This window comes from Saccopteryx leptura, chromosome 3 (genome assembly GCF_036850995.1).
Source record: "Saccopteryx leptura isolate mSacLep1 chromosome 3, mSacLep1_pri_phased_curated, whole genome shotgun sequence".
NCBI lineage: Eukaryota > Metazoa > Chordata > Mammalia > Chiroptera > Emballonuridae > Saccopteryx > Saccopteryx leptura.
In genome coordinates this window covers 355,501,319-355,523,245 of record NC_089505.1, presented here as the reverse complement: position 1 = coordinate 355,523,245, position 21,927 = coordinate 355,501,319, and the positions used below count along the sequence as shown (strand labels likewise).

Sequence of the window (21,927 nt, the reverse complement as noted above, 5' to 3'; positions counted from 1 at the left end):
ATGTGTAGTAATATGAAAAGTTCAGGAAGAGAAGTCTGTACTCATGACTACATTTGGTCATCTCAGACATGAGAAGGTCAGTTGATTTTGACGGCCTTCAGGGAACTTGATTCTGAAATCTCCCTGTAATCATTCTTTCTCTATGAAAATTCTTTTTTAGTTCATAGTGAGACCTCCCTCCCTTTCTTTTTATCCTTTGTACTTTTGCTATGGGAACATCTGATTGCTACCCTCCTCATAGCATTTCCTCTATAATAACAGTGTGCCATATTGGGTATTCTTAGTGTGAGGAACACAGGAAGACTATTCTCCGTACCTTTTTATTTGTCCTCAACCAAATGATTAGTGTGTTACCCATTAGATTTTAGGATTTGGGAGTAATTTGATGAGAGCAGTTGCTTTTGTTTTAGCTTATCTTAAATCTTGTATGTATTGTGCATGTTGATGAGTACTGTTAGGAGGTTTACAGTTCACCACTTCATTTCATCTAGGACGGCCCAGCCCATTTCAGTCCTGATTTCTTCTTTTTATTAAACTTTAATCAGAAAGACATTTCAGTATCACGTACTTCATCCTTTCCGCTTTGAACGAGATATTGTGATTAAATTCTACTATAGTTACTGTTTCTTGTTCCTTAGGAGATCTTTCAGTGTTCTGTAAAATCCCTACCTTGAACTTGAACTGCTCTTTCTCTCCTTTCAGTGCTAGAAGTTTTACATTTACCTTTTCTTAATGTAGGAATAAGAAGAAAAAAATCCCACTGATGAATGGAGAGGAAGTTGATATGGACCTCTCTGCAATGGAGTAAGTTAGCTACCTAAGTCTAAGGACATCAGATTGTCTACACTTTCACTGTCTTGTTATGTATATCTGACAGTAGAGAAGCGTCTTGGGATTAGCGCCTTTAAAGCCTTTGAAAAGCAATGGAGCTAAAAACAGGTCTTAGATAGAATCATAGGGAATGGAATACACTCAGCCTTATGAAAGATAAAATATTGCTGTCCGTGACAGTATGGATGGATCTTGAGTCCTGCTAAGTGAAATAAGTCGGGTGGAGAAGGACAAGAATCCTACGATTTCACTCATATAGGGTTATGAAACGAAAAGCAATAAATGAACAAGTAAAACAAACTCGTAGGTGCAGCAGTATGAGGAAGAAGGGTGGAGGAGGGTGGGGTCAGATGCCTGCTGATGGAAGGGGACGACTTTGGGTGGTGCGCACACAATGGAATATCCAGATATTCTTACTATAAAATTGTACACCTGAAACTTACATAATGTTATTAACCAGTGTTACCCCAATAAGTTTAATTAAAAATAAAATGAGAAAAGTAATTAACTGAAGAGGGTTAAATGTAAATCTGGCCTGGCCTGGTGAAATTAGGAGGACGTGCAGGGTGGTGGGGAGTGGGCAGCCTTGCTTAGGCAGCTCGCTTGCCCCCCGCTGGCCTCTAGACCAGCACGTCTCCAGCTGGAACGTGCTGTCAGTCACTTCGGGGTCTTCTCACAGGGCAGTTTCTGACCCAGCATGCGCTGCCGATCCCGAAGGTGGCAGTTTGCATCCTAATGAGCTCTCAGGTGGTACTGATTCTCTTTGTCTTTGGACAAGACTTCAGGGTATTTGAAGCCTCCTGGTACTTGCAAAAAACAATTTAAATACCATTATTTAAAAATTTTATGTGGTCATTTTTATTGACAGTTTCAATTTTAAATATAGTATAATGTAACTCAGTCTTTTTGTACATCCATATTGTGCCTGTGTGGTTTTTCTAAAACATCTGCAATTATTTGTTAACTTGATTGCCAAATATCACTACTATTATATACCATTTTTATAATTTTTTCAATACACGTGCCTTAGTTATAGTAAGAACCCAATATTTGATGAATTGAATTAATATTTCAGGTGGTGTTGCTTTGACAAAAGTGTTAACATACACTAGATTTTTTAAAATGTGCTTTTTACTTTGAGTAGTACTTGAGAGTAAATTTGGGATATCCGCCTGACCAGGCAGTGGCGCAGAGGATAGAGTGTCGGACTGGGATGCAGAAGGACCCAGGTTCGAGACCCCGAGGTCGCCAGCTTGAGCGCGGGCTCATTTGGTTTGAGCAAAAGCTCACCAGCTTAGACCCAAGGTCGTTGGCTTAAGCAAGGGGTCACTCAGTCTTCTGAAGGCCCGCGGACAAGGCACATATGAGACAGCAGTCAGTGAACAACTAAGGTGTTGGAATGCACAACGAGAAACTAATGATTGATGCTTCTCATCTCTCCGTTCCTGTCTGTCTGTCCCTGTCTATCCCTCTCTCTGACTCTCTCTCTGTCTCTGTAAAAAAAAAAAAAAAAAAAAAAAAAAAAATTGGGATATCCCACCAAATTATGATTTCAGAGCTTGCTTTTTGAACTTTGCTCTTGATTATGAGTCTACTATTTTAAATATAGAGTATTAAAAGTCAGTTAAACAAATCAGTATAGTAAAATAATTCATTTCTTAATCATAGACTGATTTCCAATAAGGGGTGACACTTAAAACCATAGTCAATTATTTGGCTGCTGGAAGTGAAATGAAGAAATTATGGTCTCATTCCCCTTTTCACATCATGGAGTCACAAATTAAAGTTCCAAATTAATCATTTCAGATGGAATTTCTTTGTGACAACTCTCTATCATTGGAAATCTTTTTAGCAAGATTGATGTAGCTAGACATTGTGATGAAGCTGAAGTATATCAAACATAATGAGAAGATTACCAGTGTGATTTTTTTAAAAAAATGAATACATAAAACTCTGGGCATCTGAAAGAGAATCTGGTGAATAAATGCCTTTTTTACTTTTATGGATATGTAAAATTAAACATAAATAAAAAGGAACGTGGTGTTTCTTCTCAGTGCCGACTCCCCGCTGCTGTGGATCCGGATAGACCCCGACATGTCGGTGCTGAGGAAGGTGGAGTTCGAGCAGGCCGACTTCATGTGGCAGTACCAGCTCCGCTACGAGAGGGACGTGGTCGCGCAGCACGAGTCCATCCTGGCCTTGGAGAAGTTCCCCACTCCCGCCTCGCGGCTGGCCCTGACCGACATCCTGGAGCAGGAGCAGTGCTTCTACCGAGTCAGGATGGTGGCTTGCTTCTGCCTTGCCAAGGTGAGGCTGCACACCGTCGGAAGCAGACATGATGAGCACTGCATATGAAAACAAATGGGCTTTGGCCAGTTAGCTCAGTGGTAGAGCATCAGCCTGGCATGTGGATGGTCCCGGGTTCTATTCCTGGGCAGGGCACACAGAAGTACCCATCTGCTTCTCCACCCCTCCCCCTCTCACACCTCTGTTCCTCTCTCTCTCTCTCTCTCTCTCTCTCTCTCCCTTTCCTGCAGTCATGGCTCCATTGGAGCTAGTTGACCCCAGGCACTGAAGATGGCTCCATAGCCTCCACCTCAGGTGCTAAGAAGAGCTTGGTTGCCCAGCAACAGAGGAACGCCTCAGATAGGCAAAGCATCGCCTCCCAGTGGGCTTGCTGGGTAGATCCCAGTCAGGGCACATGCAGAAGTCTGTCTCTCTGTCCCTCCACTCACTGAATAAAAAACAAAACTCTGAAAACCAGTTTTATTTTACTTGGTAGCTGGTCCCTTGAAAGCTTTTGGCAAAAGTTTTTGGTAAGACTGATTTAAAAGAAACATGTTTTGACCTGAAAATAGTTAATGTACTAAAATTTTATAATTGTCAAACTGAAAGTCAGATTTTTATTCCATTTACTTGTTTGTTTGTTTTTATTTTTGAGAGAGAAAGAGAGGAACAGACAGGAGGGGAGAGAGATTGTATCAGTTCTTTGTTGCAGCACCTTAGTTGTTCATTGATTGCTTTCTCATATGTGCCTTGACTGGGAGGCTACAACAGAGCTAGTGACCCCTTATGCCAGCGACCTTGAGCTCAAGCCAGTGTCCATGGGGTCATGTCTATGATCCCACTCTCAAGCCAGTGACCCCGTGCTTAAGCTGGTGAGCCCGTTCTCAAGCCAGAGACCTCGGGGTTTCGAACCTGTGTCCTCTGCATCCCAGTCTGATGCTCTATCCACTGCGCCACTGCCAGGTCAGGCAAAAGTCGGATTTTTAAAACCAAAGAGAATTTTTCATCATTGTATTGACTTGCCAACTACATTGTTTAAGCAAAGAATATATTTGGTAAGAAATTCCTTGGTTTGATGTTCAGGTACACAAATTCAGATCATCTTAATTATCTCACTGTGGTTTTGGTTTCATGTTGGTTTGGGCTTAGTAATCAATGTTAGTGATATGTAACTTAAAATGATAGGTCCTATAATTGCACATGTTATAAAAGTTAATCTATTAAGACAACTAAATTTTTTTTCGATGCAAAAAAATTGAAGGTAGAACAAATGAAAACCAGAAAAACAGACAAAAATTTAGCCAGAAATATTGAGTTCCAGGTATTTGAGAAAGCATCTTGATAATAGGTTTGTTCCCAATTAGTGACTCACAGCTAAATTAATTTGTCTAACATTTCACCAGATTATAGTGGTTTAGATTTATTTTATGTTTACTGGTCACTAAGGAGTAGATTCCTACACTCAGGAAATTAAAGAGATGATTATTTTCTTTGCTAACCCTCTGCTAAGGATACAATTTCATTGCTTTTATAAAGATCTTTGGGATTCTTGCATGCTAAATTGTTAGCAGATCCATAAAATTATTGTTAAAGTTAATTATATTTTTTTTCAGGCATGATTTATATACATTAAAAGTATCAATAGCAAGATATGTTTTTTTGTAGGTATTCTTAGACTTAAGTGGTAGCGTATTTATTGTACTAGGCTTGGTTTTCAATTAGAGTAGATTTTAAAATTCTTTAAAATCCTTGGTGATGTTTGTAGCTAATAAATTTAAAATGGTAGAATTACATCTGCTTAAATAAAAAAGTTATTTAGGATTGAAGTCTTTTGCAAATATGTTTTCTAAAACATAAAGAATGCTCCAATGTAGAAATTAACTCATAGAAAATGGTTATCAGTTTACATGAGAATTTGGGGTGGTGAGTTTATATATTTTCTTAGAAATGATAATGGAGGGCTAAAATGTATTAAATTTCTGAGAACTGAAGTTGCTGAAAACTAATACAGTTACATTGCTAATTTTTAGAAAGCTGTTTTATGTATTTTTAAATATGTTTGCTGTGGTGATGGAAATTACTTTGTTTTCTAATTATTTGCAGATTGCAAATTCAATGGTGAGCACGTGGACGGGACCACCAGCCATGAAGTCACTCTTTACTAGAATGTTTTGCTGTAAAACTTGTCCAAACATTGTGAAAACAAACAACTTTATGAGCTTTCAAAGTTATTTTTTACAGAAGGTATGGTTCACTTTCCAAATTTTTTAGGCTATTTTTTATGGCCCTATCTGTATATCTCAGTTTAACTTGGGACTATTCAGATAATAGATGTGTTTACTTTCTTCTAAAAGGTTTTGCCTTTGTTCTTTATTTGTTTCTAAAATTTTTCCAAAATCTTAATCAATTACTAATTGATTTTATGAGCTGGGGGAAAGTTCCTCACTTTCCACGTTAACACTAGAGTGAATAGAAATGGGTAGTTTGACTCTGGGGTTGTTCACAGGGAGGGTGGAGGTGAGGGTCAGTGCTTCTAGGGTGCGGACAGCACGTCCGAGCTGGGGACAGAGGCACACAGGGCTCTGGCTTCCGTCCCCGCTCTGTGCTCCCAGCCTCTGTCCGCACGAGGACAGGCCTCCTACCCTCTCCGCCCCCGTGTGCTCAGTTGTCAGATTTCTTACTTTTAGAATTAAGTAAGATCAAGCATGTGTTATAGGTGATACTCATCTCATGGTAGGTGACGGATCGGTGGTCATTTAGAGAGTGGTGGTGTGACGGAGTGACTTTCAGGAAGGGTGTGAGAGAGTGGTGGTGTGACGGAGTGACTTTCAGGAAGGGTGTGAGAAGGACAGGGGGTCAGCGTTGGCACAGTCTGGAAACTTGTAAAATTGTTGGAGTACATTAGTAATCATGAAGGCAGAGAGAAGATGCAGTAGATTGGGCTGGAAGGAAGAGTGAACTTGAAGTAGAAAAGACTAATGAAGCCTGATCCTGGTTTGGGGTGAAGAGGACGCGCAAGGGAACATTGAGGAGAAAGCAGGATGGAGAGGAGGATTCTCAGTCTGTTTTGGATAGAGGAGGAAAACAGGCGTGTTTGGCTCAGATAAAGGAACCATCGGAGAGGGAGAGATGAAACAGTCAGTGGGAGCCAGTAAGTACCGAGAAGATGGAGTGGATTCTGAAGGTGGCAGTGGTAGGTGGGAAACAGCTGGGGAAAGCTTAAGAAACTTCCTTTTTCTGCGGCAGGTGGAGCACAGATTAAAAGTAAATGAAATGATAGATGTTGAGGGCGATGTTCAGCAGGGTGGGATTTTTATATGATGGGGGGGGGAGGTGTATGGGTTTTATGGCAGCACTGAGATGCCTGTGAGAGTGACAGTCAGGATGTATCTATAGTGAACTTCGTCTGCAGAATAGATCGGGACCGTCCAGGTCTGGGGAAAGCCAGCACTGGGGTGGTGAAAGAAGTCTGGGGCATCCAGTTATTTTACTTGTAAGAACCGAACATTTGTTAGTACAGTGCTGCGTACACACGTCACTAGGCTCTCTGTTGCCGTCTCACTGACTGGTTTGGAAGCACATTGATTTCTGAGTCTGCCCAGTGTGCCCTTCTTTATGCCGTTGTCCTGCCGCACTCATTGAAATATGGAAGTTGTGACTCCTTAGTGAGGGATCATGAAATCAATTTGAAACCATTTGTTTGTTATTTAAATAAAATAAATAACAGGCAATATCGTAATGCAACATGTAATGTGGTGTAGGTAAAAGGTATTTTTGGTTTTAAACTTTAGTTTGTAAACATGATAGTTAAATTGTGTGTGTGTGTGTGTGTGTGTGTGTGTGTGTGTGTTAGGTTGAGATGCAAATATTTCTTACTCTGGGTTGCTATAAAAAAACTGGAAAATCTATACTTTTAGACCAGTTCAACTTTTACATAGTATATACTTTTGGTGGTAGAAGAGGGAGAGAGAATATTATTAGTGCTTGAATCAAACCTGAGTCCATAAATGGGCAGATCAGGCACAAGACAGGTATTTCTATGGGAAAGAGCCTTTCCCTACTAACACTGACTGTTGTTACAGTGTCGTGACACTTCCTATAGCTAATGGTCCTGCAAGCAAGCGGAGGCCACCTGCCTTTCTGTCCTCAGTTTAAAAGGCTGTAGTTATTTTGAATCAGAATGGGGGATAGTTTAAATCTCCCTATGTACTGGGGACTAGGATGTCTATTCATCAGTAGTTCTGCTTTGATTTTAAGTGGGTTCATTTTACTGGTAGGGGTCACCACTGTGTGAGTCACGCATCTACCTTAGAAAAGTTGCCTGTGAAAATTTGGGAAGGAGAATGTTAAGCTCAATTTCAGATAATTTTTCCTTAAACTGAGATGGGGTAGTATCGGAGAATCAGTATCTTCTCACACTGCTGATTGAATTATATGTTCCCACCACTATGTCATTTAATCTTGAAGAGTTGTAAGGAGTGGTTGTGAGATTGTGGGGTTCCTGATTAATAAGCAACTAACTAAAATAGCACATCCTAGTCGGTGGTAGGGTGGGAGTTGAGTAATGGTGTAGTTAATGTTAAAACCCATGCCCTCTGCACTGTAAAACCCAGAACTGAGTTTCCTCTAACAAATGAGGTCAAAGGCAGGGGCCACGAGCGCGTTCTGTTGCAGCGCTCTGCCTTGGGTTTCCTGCGCAGCTCTTTTGTTAGTTAGTGTTCCAGGCGTTCTTAGTGGGAGCGGGTGGGAGTGGGGGTAGGCTCCATCCAGATGTCCTTGTTAGCCCCCGAGTTCTACATATACTGAGTTTAATGAACTGTAGTAATGAAAGAGTGGCGTTATATGCTTAAAAATTTTTTTTGTAGACTATGCCAGTTGCAATGGCTTTGCTGAGAGATGTTCACAACCTTTGTCCCAAAGAAGTCTTAACATTTATTTTAGACTTAATCAAGTACAATGACAACAGAAAAAATAAGGTAAGATACCTGAATGAGTATTGTACAATTACCCAGTGATACTTTGTTTTTAAAGAAATGTTTAGACTGTGAAATTATTTTTGAGTCCATGGTATTTGAAGTTTCTCGAGTTAGCAGCATGTAAGCATGATTTATTATATACTACTAACCAGTGCATGAAAATGAAGATTAGTTGGTCTTTAAGTGGTCCTCATACCTGTTGTGACGTGGAGATAGTGTGCATCAAATTTTGGGGAGCCAGCTACAACTTATTTTGGTGACATCTGACAGCCCAATTTTATTTTTACTCTTTTCTCTTACCAGGTGATACCTAGAAGAGTTATCTTGGGATAATTTGTTCATTGATGAATATGACATTTTTTTTTAACCATTATGTGTGTTTGTTCATTTATTTAGCAAATAACTTTTGGATACCAGGCTTCAAGTTACTTAACCTTTTTTGTGATCAAATAACTTATCTTGTCCAGTTGGTTTATAGTCTCTGAGAATAGGATGTGGTCTGAGGGGTAAAGCCTTTCAGTTCCTACTTTACCTGCACCCTCTTCTCATCCTTATTTCCGAGTTCATTCTCTGATCCAAATACGTGGGCCAGAAACAGTGGTTAAATAAATGGGCTTTTTGCTTCGTTGGCAAAATAGTTACTAGAGGTAACAAAGTATAAAAAAATAATTGAGAAAACAGCCTAAAGTGGTTTGGAAGCAAAACGTTTTCCATAGTGTATTCTTATAGAGTAGTTTTTCTTTGGTTTTGTTTGTTGTGTGCCATGTTTTTTTCTTTCTCATATCTGAACATAGGACTCTTTAGGGACTGCTGTTGTGTGTCAGTGTGAGGTTCTGCCTCCACTGGGGCAGGAAGAGGGGCAGTGTTCCTCTTCTGTCCCTGGCTGCTTGTGTTGCTGGTAGAATTAATTCACTCGCTCCCTGTTCTAATTCCCAGCCTAGGGTCCCTGATTTCCTGAATTTAAATCAAGCCACACCCAGATTGCCTTTCAATAAATTGTTTCTCTGGGAATTGATTGGGATAGGGGTTTAGGAATTAAATTTCTTTATGTGATTTCTGCCTCCATTTCCTCTGCTTTTGTTAGAAACCCCTGTTATTCCTGTGTGTCTTCTACACCAGCCCTCCATTTCCTCTGCTTTGTGAGAAACCCCTGTTATTCCTGTGTGTCTTCTACACCAGCCCTCCATTTCCTTGGGCTTTCTTTTCTTTTTTTCCATCTCTTTTGTTTGCTCAGAATTTCAGGAGTTTGAAATTTTTTTTTTCTATTTCAATTTAATTTTGATCCCGGTTCTCTGCATATTTCTTTTAAAACTGTTTTGCTCTAGGGAGGCATCTCATTGGTTGATTCCCAGACAGCATGAATGGTAGTTGAGGATTTCCCCTCCTAGCTTTCTTTTCCTTGCATACTCTGTTCCCTCCAAGTTGCTTTTTCTCGTTTGTCCTGGTCTTGTTTATGGTGATGCCTTCCCCAGATACCTGGTGATCTGGGGTATATGTTTATGTATGAGAATAGAGCCCGGAGTCGATGACGTGAAGCTCTGTTTTACCAGTAGGACTTGGGGAATCTGGTCTTCCTTTCACAAAAACCTGGCAGGTGATTAAAGAGTACCTCTCATGTCATAAGCGTTGGTGCAGTAAACTAAGGTATTGCTAATCAGTGAAGCCCTGTCACGTTTTTCTGTGCAAAGGGACAGAGTTGAGAACTTACCAACTTACGTTCTCAGATAAATTATGTTCTTAGGTTATAAATATTTTACTTTATTAAGTTTTGAACAGAAGGATGAACTTTTTTTATCTTTATGTAATCATTTTTTGGCTTAGTTTTCAGATAACTACTATCGTGCAGAAATGATCGATGCCCTTGCCAACTCTGTTACACCTGCGGTCAGTGTGAATAATGAAGTTCGAACGTTAGATAACTTAAATCCAGATGTGCGACTCATTCTTGAAGAAATCACCAGGTTTCTGAATATGGAAAAACTTCTTCCAAGTTATAGACACACCATCACTGTCAGGTAGGATGATTCTTTACATTTTTTTTAAAGTTATATTTTGTTATAATATGAGAAACTTACTCTCATTAGAGGAAACTGGGAACTATAGTAAAGTTAAAGGAGAAAATTAAAATCCTATGATTCTATCATCCACAGAGAAATTACTATACTGTTTTAGAGAATGGCCTTCTAATTCTTTTCTCCTGTAACAATATAAATTTTTTAATTAATTTTTATTTATTTATTCATTTTAGAGAGGAGAGAGAGTTAGAATGAGAGAGAGAGAGAGAGAGAGAGAGAGAGAGAAAGGGGGGAGGAGCAGGAAGCATCAACTCCCATATGTGCCTTGACCAGGCAAGCCCAGAGTTTTGAACCGGTGACCTCAATGTTCTAGGTCAACGCTTTATCCACTACGCCACCACGGGTCAGACAATATAAATTTTTAATTCCTGGACATATGTTGTATAAAAAGTTTTTTGTATTCTGCTTATAAAAACTTTCTTATGTCACCAGAAATTGTTCAGAAGCATTTTTTTATATCTGTGTAATATTTGACCTCATTAGGTATATAGTATATAAGCATCCTTCTCATAGACCTTTTTTTTAAATTTTTTTTTAAATTTTTTTTATGTGGCAGAGACAGAGTCAGAGAGAGGGACAGATAGGGACAGACAGACAGGAAGGGTGAGAGATGAGAAACATCAGTTCTTCGTTATAGCACCTTAGTTGTTCATTGATTGCTTTCTCATATGTGCCTTGACCAGGGGGCTACAGCAGACCAAGTGACCCCTTGCTCGAGCCAGTGACCTTGGGTCCAAGCTGGTGAGCTTTGCTCAAAATAGATGAGCCCACACTCAAGCCGGTGACCTTGGGGTCTCAAACCTGGGTCCTTTACATCCCAGTCCGATGCTCTATCCACTGTACTACTGCCTGGTCAAGCTCATAGACTCTTTTTTTTCTTTTTTTTTTCTTTTTTTGGATTTTTCTGAAGTTGGAAACGGGGAGAGACAGTCAGATAGACTCCCGCATGTGCCCGACCGGGATCCACCCGGCATGCCCACCAGGGGGCGATGCTCTGCCCCTCCGGGGCATCGCTCTGTCACGACCAGAGCCACGCTAGCGCCTGGGGTAGAGGCCAAGGAGCCATCCCCAGCGCCTGGGCCATCTTTGCTCCAGTGGAGCCTCAGCTGCGGGAGGGGAAGAGAGAGACAGAGAGGAAGAAGGGGGGGAAGAGTGGAGAAGCAGATGGGCGCTTCTCCTGTGTGCCCTGGCCGGGAATCGAACCCGGGACTTCTGCACGCCAGGCCGACGCTCTACCACTGATCCAACCGGCCAGGGCAAGCTCATAGACTCTTTTAAGATGACTTTGCTTCTTTCAGCTTCTTTGCATATAATTATCAAAAAGTTCTATTTCTTTAGGAGTTAGCTAATAAAGGCCAACTCATTGATTCAAACAGGAACCGTAATTCCACAGTTATAACTAAAACTTATTTACTATAGTATATAACTAAAACTTTGGAGAAAGTGATGATACTTGAACTTGGATTTCTAAATAAGTTTCAAAATTTGTTTTCCTTTAATAGGATTTAAATATTTTAAATCTTTATGATCATTGCAAAAACTTAATGTGATGAAAGTAAAAGGTGGAGACAGATCAGATCAATTTTCAGTTTACTGTTACAGATTAATGTCTAATGCCTAGCAAAAACAAGTTTGATTCATAATATTTATGAATTTAACTGGAAATGTTTTCCTAGTTGTTTGAGAGCCATACGAGTGCTTCAGAAGAATGGACATGTGCCCAGCGACCCAACTCTTTTTAAATCTTATGCAGAGTACGGCCACTTTGTGGACATCAGGATAGCTGCTTTGGAAGCAGTTGTTGATTATACGAAAGGTAATGCCTTAGAACTAGATAGTCCCCATATCATTTTAGAGAGAAATGTTTACTGTTGAAAGCCAGTCTTAGTTATTGGGGTGTACTTATTATGTACGATACAGATATTTTAATTTTAAATTTTTGACTCACTGATATCTGACCAATACAGAATTCTTATAAGAATTAGTAAGGGAAAGAATAAAATTATCAATAATTTTTTTTTTGGTTTTTCCAGGAAGTCAGTATATCATTTGTATAAGCTTTAATAATGTGTTATTTTAAGAAGTAGAGACGATTTTTGTGAACTTTCTAACTATATAAGAAGGGTGCATGAAAACATCTTGCTCTATCACAAATTTGAATCTGTGAAAGCCGAGCGAGAGATGTAAGCAGGAGCTTCGGTGGGAATTAGGTGGGTTTAAAAAGCTGGAAAAGAAAAAAGGCCAAAATGAATAAGAGAAAACTACATAGTCAAAACATTTTTTTAAAAAACAGAGGAGAAGTATAAAGAGAGGAGAATGTAAAAATCAAATAAATCATGAGCAGTGGAGCAGCTGGAAGAGTAGCTATAATCCAAGAAGTGCTAGAATAAATACATTTATAGGGCATAAATGGCCCTGACCTAATGATGAAATTTAACATTTTAAGGTTAAGAGGAGAATACACAAGGTCTGAGGAGTATCAGAATAATGTGGCCAGTGACTTCTTCAGAATATGAAGAGTTTAAGAGATAATGAACAGACAGCTAACATAATGTTTAGGGGAAATTATGATAGAAGATTCTCTGATTTGCCAAGTTGTTTTGTTGCTCATGTAGCCTTGAAGGCTAGAAGTACATCTTCTATGTAACTTTTTTTTATTTTTAAGAGAGAGAGACAGGGACAGATAGACAGGAAGGGAGAGAGATGAGAAGCATCAATTCTTCGTGTGGCACCTTAGTTGTTCATTGATTGCTTTCTCATATGTGCCTTGACTGGGGGCTCCAGCCAAGCCAGCAACCTTTGGGCTCAAGCTGGATGAGCCCGCGCTCAAGCCGGCAACGTCAGGGTTTCAAACCTGAGTCCTCTGCATCCCAGGCTGATGCTCTACTGTACCACTGCCTGGTTAGGCAAAAAATAGTGATTTTTTTTTTTAAAGAATTTATTGGCAAGAAAATATATATATAATTCTCTATCAGTCTTCAGTTTTGTTTTGAGGTTTTACCAGTTGATGAAATGCAGATGTTTTGAGATATACTAGATAGCCAATGTCCCCGGGTATATAATGTCCACTGTCACATCCAGATGAAGGTATCATGTATTAGTACTACCTGAAATGAAATAGAATGCTAATAATATGATTTCCAAAAGAACACTACATTAATAAGTATATTTTTTGAGAGGTATTTAAATCTGATCCATGAAATTTTGATCATTTAAAAATAGAAAAATGTTAGAAATAAAATTTTGGAAATAAAGTCAAGTCATAACAGCAAAACTTGTTGAAAAGGTGAATAGAAATAGCCAATGAGTCATTTTATTGGTCAGTTATATTTCTAGCACTACTTTTGTAATTGCCTTTTATGCTGTGTTGAAAAGTCAAGGCTATCCTTGGGTCTTAAGTAAGAGAAACCACTCGGGCAAAAACAGTTCACTTTATAATATAGTTATGCTACCATTGAGTATCAGACCTCTCTATAATTTGATTTAAACATCTAGAAACACAATTTTGTTTAAACACATTTTGTCCACTTAAAGTTAATCATCTCTGATTTAGGGCTTAATAAATATAATTTGCTTTATGTTGTATTGGCCATTGATTTGAGTTGTAGTGAAAAATACAAACTAGGTCCTGTTTTTATGTTTTGGCTACATATTGTACAATACTTAACAAATTTTACACAGTAGCCTGTTTCATAAAAGAAATATAAAGAAGTTGTCTGCAGCCTTTACCTCTGATTGACAATCTGGCTAAGACAGCGCGAACTATTAAGTATAACCTCCTTACCTGTCACTTGTTTAATTGGTTATAGTTGCAACAAATATATTTATTTTTATTTTCAGTGGACAGGAGCTATGAAGAGCTGCAGTGGCTACTGAGTATGATTCAGAATGACCCTGTACCCTATGTAAGGTTAGTTTTTGTGCAATAATTTTTTTTTTTTGCAATAATTTTTTTGTAAGTCGTAAAGTAACTTGAATAATTTCAGAAGGTTATAGGTGAAACAAGTCTTTATTATTTTTGGAAACAGGAATATGTTATGTATCATTTATTATGCCTGGTTTTTTTTTGTTTGTTTGTTTTTTTTTGTTTTTTTTTGTATTTTTCTGAAGCTAGAAACGGGGAGAGACAGTCAGACAGACTCCCGCATGCGCCCAACCGGGATCCACCCGGCACGCCCACCAGGGGCCACGCTCTGCCCACCAGGGGCGATGCTCTGCCCCTCCGGGGTTTCGCTCTGCCGCGACCAGAGCCACTCTAGCGCCTGGGGCAGAGGCCAAGGAGCCATCCCCAGCACCCGGGCCATCTTTGCTCCAATGGAGCCTTGGCTGTGGGAGGGGAAGAGAGAGACAAAGAGGAAGGAGAGGGGGTGGAGAAGCAAATGGGCGCTTCTCCTATGTGCCCTGGCCGGGAATCGAACCCGGGTCCCCCGCACGCCAGGCCGACGCTCTACCGCTGAGCCAACCGGCCAGGGTATTATGCCTGTTTTTGATATTTAAAATGGATTTGCATTTGAAAAGACATTAAAAAATTTATTGTTAATAAATAAAACTTATTCCCTGTTATTGTACATACGATGTCTATTGTAACTGGAAGGAAAATGTATGTAATAGTTTGTGGTGCACCCAGAGGGTCCTTTATACATCCAGATCATGAACCTTCTTCTGTTGATTTAGTTTACTTTAAAAGTAATTAAGAGCAGTGTTTCCAGTGTATCTCATTTGTTCCTTTCTTTTTCTTTTTTTTTTTTTTTTTTTTTGTATTTTTCTGAAGCTGGAAACGGGGAGATACAGTCAGACAGACTCCCGCATGCACCCGACCGGGATCCCCCTGGCACGCCCACCAGGGTGCGATGCTCTGCCCCTCCAGGGCATCGCTCTGCCGCGACCAGAGCCACTCTAGCGCCTGGGGCAGAGGCCAAGGAGCCATCCCCAGCGCCCGGGCCATCTTTGCTCCAATGGAGCCTTGGCTGCGGGAGGGGAAGAGAGAGACAGAGAGGAAGGAGAGGGGGAGGGGTGGAGAAGCAGATGGGCACTTCTCCTGTGTGCCCTGGCCGGGAATTGAACCCGGGTCCCCCGCACGCCAGGCCGACGTTCTACCGCTGAGCCAACCGGCCAGGGCCTGTTCCTTTCTATCTTATATTCAATCTTAAATTTTCTTAAATAGACGGGATTATTTTCAATGTTGTATTCCCTTCTATTCTTGTTTTCTTTTGCTTTTTTTTCTTTTGCAAAGGAGGATGTTTACAGTGTATTCAAATAAGAATTTTTTTTTACCATTTTTGTCTTTTCTTGCACATAATAGACACTTAAGTTTTTGTTCATTTTAGTATTGCAATGTCCTAAAATAAAATTTGAAAGCTGGAAAGTGACTTAGGTTCTAGCCATTTCAACTGGAAACAAGAACACGGAGCTAGACAGTGTTTGTCAACTTGACACATCAGTTGGCAGGTAGTGGTTGTCTTCTGAAACGGCACACAAGTAAACTGCCTCCGACCTCACTGGAGTGCACCTGGGAAGAGCAGTCCACGGAGGACGGGTCAGCTAACGGAGGCTTGGTTGTGGCAGTGAGTTCTTGTCAAGTCACCTTATATTCCAGTGTTTTAAATGGTGTTTGTCACATAAATATTCTTTATACAATGTTTTGCTGTTAGTATTTCATAGTTCTTCATTTGTGAGCTATACTGTATTTTAAATAATTTGTCATTTTGATTGATATATATATACTAAGGGTAAGGTTGACATGACAAATACTGTTTTACAATCATCCATTCTGAAGTACATATTTATATAAAAGACGATAGGCATAAAACCGGCCTATATCTATCATGTGGCAGAGCTTCTGCATTTGAAAGTTTATAAGTAAGGTCCTACTGATAACAAGTAGGAACAGAAAGTAGAAATTAAGCATTTTAAATAAAGTTTACCATGTATTCATTTGTTTTAAATTCACATCAGCAACACTAACATTAAGATTATATTTCTGAGATCTTGGAATTGTATTTTGAAGACCATTTTTAACAGATAAAATTATGTAATTGAAATTTTTATATTTCTGAATTATATACTGTACAATATAAATAATTACTTTTGAAATACTGTTGTGGAACTGTTAATATTCACATTTCAAGAGCTGTTATTTATACTCTGAGATGAAAGTCTGTTTAAGGATATGTTTCATGATTACTTTTGACGTGATTTCTTAGTTGATGGGGTTCACTTATAGCACCGATAGGGAACCTTTCAGGCTTTACTTCAAGTCATCTAGCCCATAGTTATAGTTTCAAGAATTCAGTGTGTCTTACAAAAATCTTTAATGGCAGTAAAGTGTTTAAACAGTTATTTTATGTGTATATTTTTAATATTTTGGGACATAGGTCTTTTTCTGTGTGTTATAGTATAAAACTCTCTTTATCTCGTTATTGCTGTTTCTTTTTTTATTGAGGCATAATTGACATATAACATACATGTTGGTTATATTTCTTAGATTGGGTAAGTTATTTTAAAGATGACATGGAATTATCTTCTCATTTTGGAACTAAGCATACATATGATCACAGTGTATCAGTTCAAGGGATACTCTTAGATTCAATGCTTTTTCTCCTGGGAGTTTTTGAAAATTTTTTTTAGTTTTAGTTTGACTCCCATTTCCTATAGATAGTGATTGGCAATGTAGTGGGCTAGCCCACAAAGAAAATTCTTAATTATCTAGGGAAATCATACTTTGTTTTTGCTGCTGTCAACATGACACAAAACCATGACTTTGTAGGATTCGCTTCAGTTTTGTTCCAGATGTCTGAAATATGCTTATTGTAAGTTTAGATGTTTAATCTCTGAAAAATTAAGGATAAGATTCTCATTGTCTTTCCTTAAACTTGGTATTGCTTTGAGAATTTAGTCATTTATAAATATTTTTTTTGAAAAAAATCTATCTTCTGTTATCTAAATTTTAAAGAAAAACAAACTTTTTAAAGACAGGTTTAATTGCTAAAAGTAGAACATGTACTAATTATTATTATTGCTCTTTTAGTAATAATTTTAGATATCCCAGAGCGCTCTTGACAGTTCTTTGGTATGACTGTAAAGGGTTTGCAGTGATCTGAATAAATACTATAAAGTTCTATTAGTTGGGCCCTACCGCTTTGGTATTTGGCATAATTAGGAAAGCTTCGGGATAGAAACTTAACTTTTATTCTTTAGGCAAATTAAAAGCAGAATAACATTAACATGCTCTAAACAACAGACTCATCCATAGTTTAAAAGCTGTTTATCTGTAATACTGATGAATTCTTACAGCTAGATTTTAGGTTCTGGTAGGAATTGTGTTTATGCATAAAGATGAAAATATGCTTATGAAATATCAAGAAGGATATGTATCCTCTTTTGTATTATCTACCTGTAAATTGCATCGATAATGGCAATTTTGTTCTCATAGCCTTTCAGTAGTACTTTCATATGGTCTTAACATTTCAAAGCACAAAAGGATGTTAACAGTGAGAGTGAACATCTTTCAGTTTTACAGACATAGAATCCAAGGCAAAGAGGATTGACCTAACTACAACCTAGCAATCCATCTCTTTCTTAAATACTAATCTCATTTATCATCTTTCCACCAATATTTAAATATAAAAATCTCCCAGGTTCACCTTTAAAGTTTTACCAGCCTCAGTGTAAATTACAACCTGAGTTTCTTTCTTCCTGTTATATCCAAGCATCCCATTACTCTTAGGTTTGAGTTTCTCAGACCTCATCCTAGCTTTTATTTCTTCACCAAATGCCAGGTTCCATTGGGAGCTTCTGCTCCTCTTCTTCCTCTCTCCTCGTTTTATGGTGTCTTCACTTCAAAGCATTGGACATTTTCTTTTTCACATTTCGCTTTGGTCACATGGCTATTTTTTTAGAAGACTCCATAATGTGTTGAGGTAACCTCTCACATAAGGTGAAAACTCCTAATAGCAGAGTATAATTGTTGCCATCTATGAGGATACTTTTTTATATATTGACTTATGAACCTCAGCTTTTGAGGAGGCCTTTTTTGCAATCTCCATATTTAAATGCTTCTGTACATTTCCATACTTTCCAAAGATACTGTAATAATGAAGTTTATATTCATTTTATCATTTAAAATGTGGACTTCTTGGTCTTTATATGATTTTTTTTTTTGGCCTCATTTTGAGGTTTTTATATTTACTGATCAGTCTTTGATGTAAACTTTTCTAAAGAGAATAAAATGTTCATTTTAGAAGCAGGATGACAAATGTTGGTTAAGAATTCAGAGTTGGGTTTTAGAAGACCTCATTGTACACTAAGGCAATTTTAGAAAGAACAAGCCCACCAGAACTTTTTAGTGAAAAAGCAGTAGTAAATATTTAGGATGTAATTTAAGACTTTTGAAGTGAAACTAAACTTAAACACAAAGCTAGAGCAAAGAAGGGCGATGATAAAATACGAAGAAGGAACTTTTCAACAGGTAATTTTCAAATGTTTTTATTTAATGGTCAGCAAAATTTTTTCTTTTCCAGACATAAGATTCTAAACATGTTAACTAAGAACCCACCGTTTACTAAGAACATGGAGTCTCCCTTATGCAATGAAGCCCTGGTAGATCAGCTTTGGAAACTTATGAATTCAGGTGAGGCGTCAGCAGTGGCTTTCAAAAATATTTATGATTGTGTTATTTTCATTTTACAATAGGTTTTCAATAGTTAAAGAACTGTGGTTTATTTTGTGTCTTTTTTTCATAGGGTACACCTACGGTGGTGGGTGTGATAACATTTTTTAAGCATATATTCACTTACTTTGCCCCATAGGATGGTTGAGAAAACAAGAATATTTACATGAAAGTGTCTCAAATGTTTAAATACCTTTAAACGTGAACCTGCAATATATTTTTTTCATAAGGTTGCATAGTGTTGAAAAATGAGTCTTTTTGCTTTATTCTAGGAAACTGTATACACATATGATATAAATGAGATTTGCTCTTTGTACATAGTGTAAAATGGACAGAAAGATCAGGGCAGACCTGCCTGTGGCCCCGCTCTGCACACATTTCCAAGCTCTGTTGTCAATAAGTACTACTGTGTTTATTGAAAAATGCCCTGAATAAATGACTTTTTTTTTCTTAAATGAGAAGAAGCGGGGAGGCAGAGAGACAGACTCCCTCATGCACCCAACCGGGATCCACCCAGTAAACCCCCTACTGGACGATGTTCTGCTGTCTGGGGCAGTTTCTCGGCAACAGAACTGTTTTAGTGCCTAAGGCGAGGCCATGAAGCCATCCTCAGTGCATGGGGCCAACTTACTTCAACGGAGTGGGAGGGGAAGAGAGATACAGAGAAGGGAGTGGAGGTGGAGAAGCAGATGGGTGCTTCTCCTGTGTGCCCTGACTGGGAATTGAACCCGGGACTTCCACACACTGGCTGATGCTCTACCACTAAGCCAACCAGTCATGGCCAATAAGTGACTTTCAAAGTGAGCTTTCTTCTTAGCTGTTTGACTTGATAAGCTTTAATAGCAGTAACTTCAAAATACGAAGACATGATTTTTTTTTTAGGGTCAAATTTGCTGTTTTGGAGGTTTGTCTCAAACACTTCCTGATTTGAATAGAGAATCTCAATCCCGGGTTTCTGCTTTCTTCCTGAGTGCTGTTCTGATTCAGGCAGCAGGGTTGGTCTAAGACTTTCACTTCTAGTGAAGACAGAAGAGACAGCATTTTGACCTGAGAAAATACGAGAATATTTCTTATCTATACCATATTTTTTGCTCCATAAGACACACCTAGGGTTTTAGGAGGAAAATAAGAAAAAAAAATATTCTGAACCAAATGGTGTGTTAAAATATTTAATAAAATACGGTAAGTGATTGGTGTAGGAGAGGTGGCTGGAAGATGAAAGCAGGGTTTTCAGAATGCTGTCGCGGAACTCAGCAGCTGCTCCAGGCCCCTGTCTGATGGAAGTGGGTGCTTTGGAATCCTGGCATTTTATTGATAGACCCAAGCTCGTCTCAGAGCTAGTGAAGTTCATTGCTCTCACTTGGGGGCCCAGGCAGCGGGCATGCCCCAGACCACAGAGCCACCTGGCGCTGAGCAGAAGTGCTTTTTCCCTCTACTCCGCTCAGTTTCATTCTCTAGTGACAGCCGTTTTAAGATTTTAGTCCATGGTTTTGAAATCCAGGAGAGTCCTGTTTTCTTATCTGTTTTGTAATTTTAATAGAAGACGGATATTCGTTTTTTTAACTCTTTCATCAGACTTAAATTTTAATATTTATAGGTCAGTTATTTGAAGAAAAGAACACTATCAGGGATTCCCTCAGAAAGAAAGCAAGGCCCTGGCCGGTTGGCTCAGCGGTAGAGCGTCGGCCTGGCGTGCAGGGGACCCTGGTTCAATTCCCGGCCAGGGCACACAGGAGAAGCGCCCATTTGCTTCTCCACCCCCTACCCCCCCCCTCCTTCCTCTCTGTCTCTCTCTTCCCCTCCCGCAGCCAAGGCTCCATTGGAGCAAAGATGGCCCAGGCGCTGGGGATAGCTCCTTGGCCTCTGCCCCAGGCGCTAGAGTAGCTCTGGTCTAGGCAGAGCGACGCCCCAGAGGGGCAGAGCATCGCCCCCTGGTGGGCAGAGCGTCGCCCCTGGTGGGCGTGCCGGGTGGATCCCGGTCAGATCGCGGTCGGGCGCATGCGGGAGTCTGTCTGACTGTCTCTCCCCGTTTCCAGCTTCAGAAAAATACAAAAAAACCAAAACAAAACAAAAAAAAGAAAGCAAGAATGTTAATTCCTCTATGCAAACCGAAGGTAAACCAAAGCCAAAAATCCCAGCTAGAGAGAAAAAGTAAAACCCACCGTCTAGGTGTTCAGTGCAGTTGAGCAGCCTTTAGTGTGTTGCTTAATTACCCTTAATCTGCCTTTCCAGAAAACAAATCAGAACACCCTAGCTCAGTGGTAGTCCACCTGGTCCCTACCGCCCACTAGTGGGCATTCCAGCTTTCATGGTGGGCGGTAGTGGAGCAACCACAGTATAAATAAAAAGATAGATTTAACTATAGTAAGTTGTTCTATAAAGATTTATTCTGCCAAACTTAGTGAAAATCTGACATAAAGTATTATATGCTTTAACTTGCTGTAATTCTGCTTTGTAAATATAATAAAGTAAAGTTACTTCCCTACTTTATAAATCACCATTACTGTGGGACCGGTGGGCGGTTAGAAAATTTTACTACTAACAGAGATACAAAAGTGGACAGTAGGTATAACTTATCAAAAAAATACACATTTCCAATTGCTTTTTTTTTTTTTTTTTTTTTTTTTTTTTGGTATTTTTCTGAAGTTGGAAACGGGGAGGCAGTCAGACAGACTCCTGCATGCGCCTGACCGGGATCCACCCTGCACACCCACCAGTCCAATTGCTTTTTAAAAGTAAAATAATAATTTTTAAAATTAAAATAATTGTTTAAAGTTTCGAGAATTCACATTCAATTGATTAACTGTTTTCGATGTCATCTCCATAATGTTCAGAATGACACCAGACATAATTAGATGATACTAATCTTCTAGCATCAGTGTACCCTAAACCGTTCTTGTTTTCCTAACTGATGAAGTGCCTGAGGTTTACTCCTTTGCTTGCTGTACCACAAATGTGTAAATTGAGGGCTAGCTGCTCTGGCAGGGTTCCTTTCCTTCTTTGAGAGCGCTGAGCCCCTGCAGCCGTGTGGAAAAGGCCCCGGATTCTGATGCTTTGAGGAGGAGAGTAATAGATGCCCACCAAAAAATTA

At 39.3% G+C, this 21,927-nt stretch overlaps 1 protein-coding gene across 5 annotated transcripts in view; it reads left to right on the top strand.

Annotated features, from left to right (window-relative positions):
• The window catches only part of TAF2 (TATA-box binding protein associated factor 2), a 77,624-nt gene that overhangs the window by 36,751 nt on the left and 18,946 nt on the right, over window positions 1-21,927 (top strand). For all 5 annotated transcript variants that reach the window (XM_066379406.1, XM_066379405.1, XM_066379404.1 and 2 more), the window contains 8 exons: window positions 739-804; window positions 2,886-3,138; window positions 5,221-5,361; window positions 7,983-8,093; window positions 9,915-10,108; window positions 11,845-11,984; window positions 14,009-14,078; window positions 18,688-18,797. In XM_066379406.1, coding sequence (XP_066235503.1) covers window positions 739-804; window positions 2,886-3,138; window positions 5,221-5,361; window positions 7,983-8,093; window positions 9,915-10,108; window positions 11,845-11,984; window positions 14,009-14,078; window positions 18,688-18,797 — 1,085 coding nt within the window. The remainder of the gene's footprint in view (window positions 1-738; window positions 805-2,885; window positions 3,139-5,220; window positions 5,362-7,982; window positions 8,094-9,914; window positions 10,109-11,844; window positions 11,985-14,008; window positions 14,079-18,687; window positions 18,798-21,927) is intronic.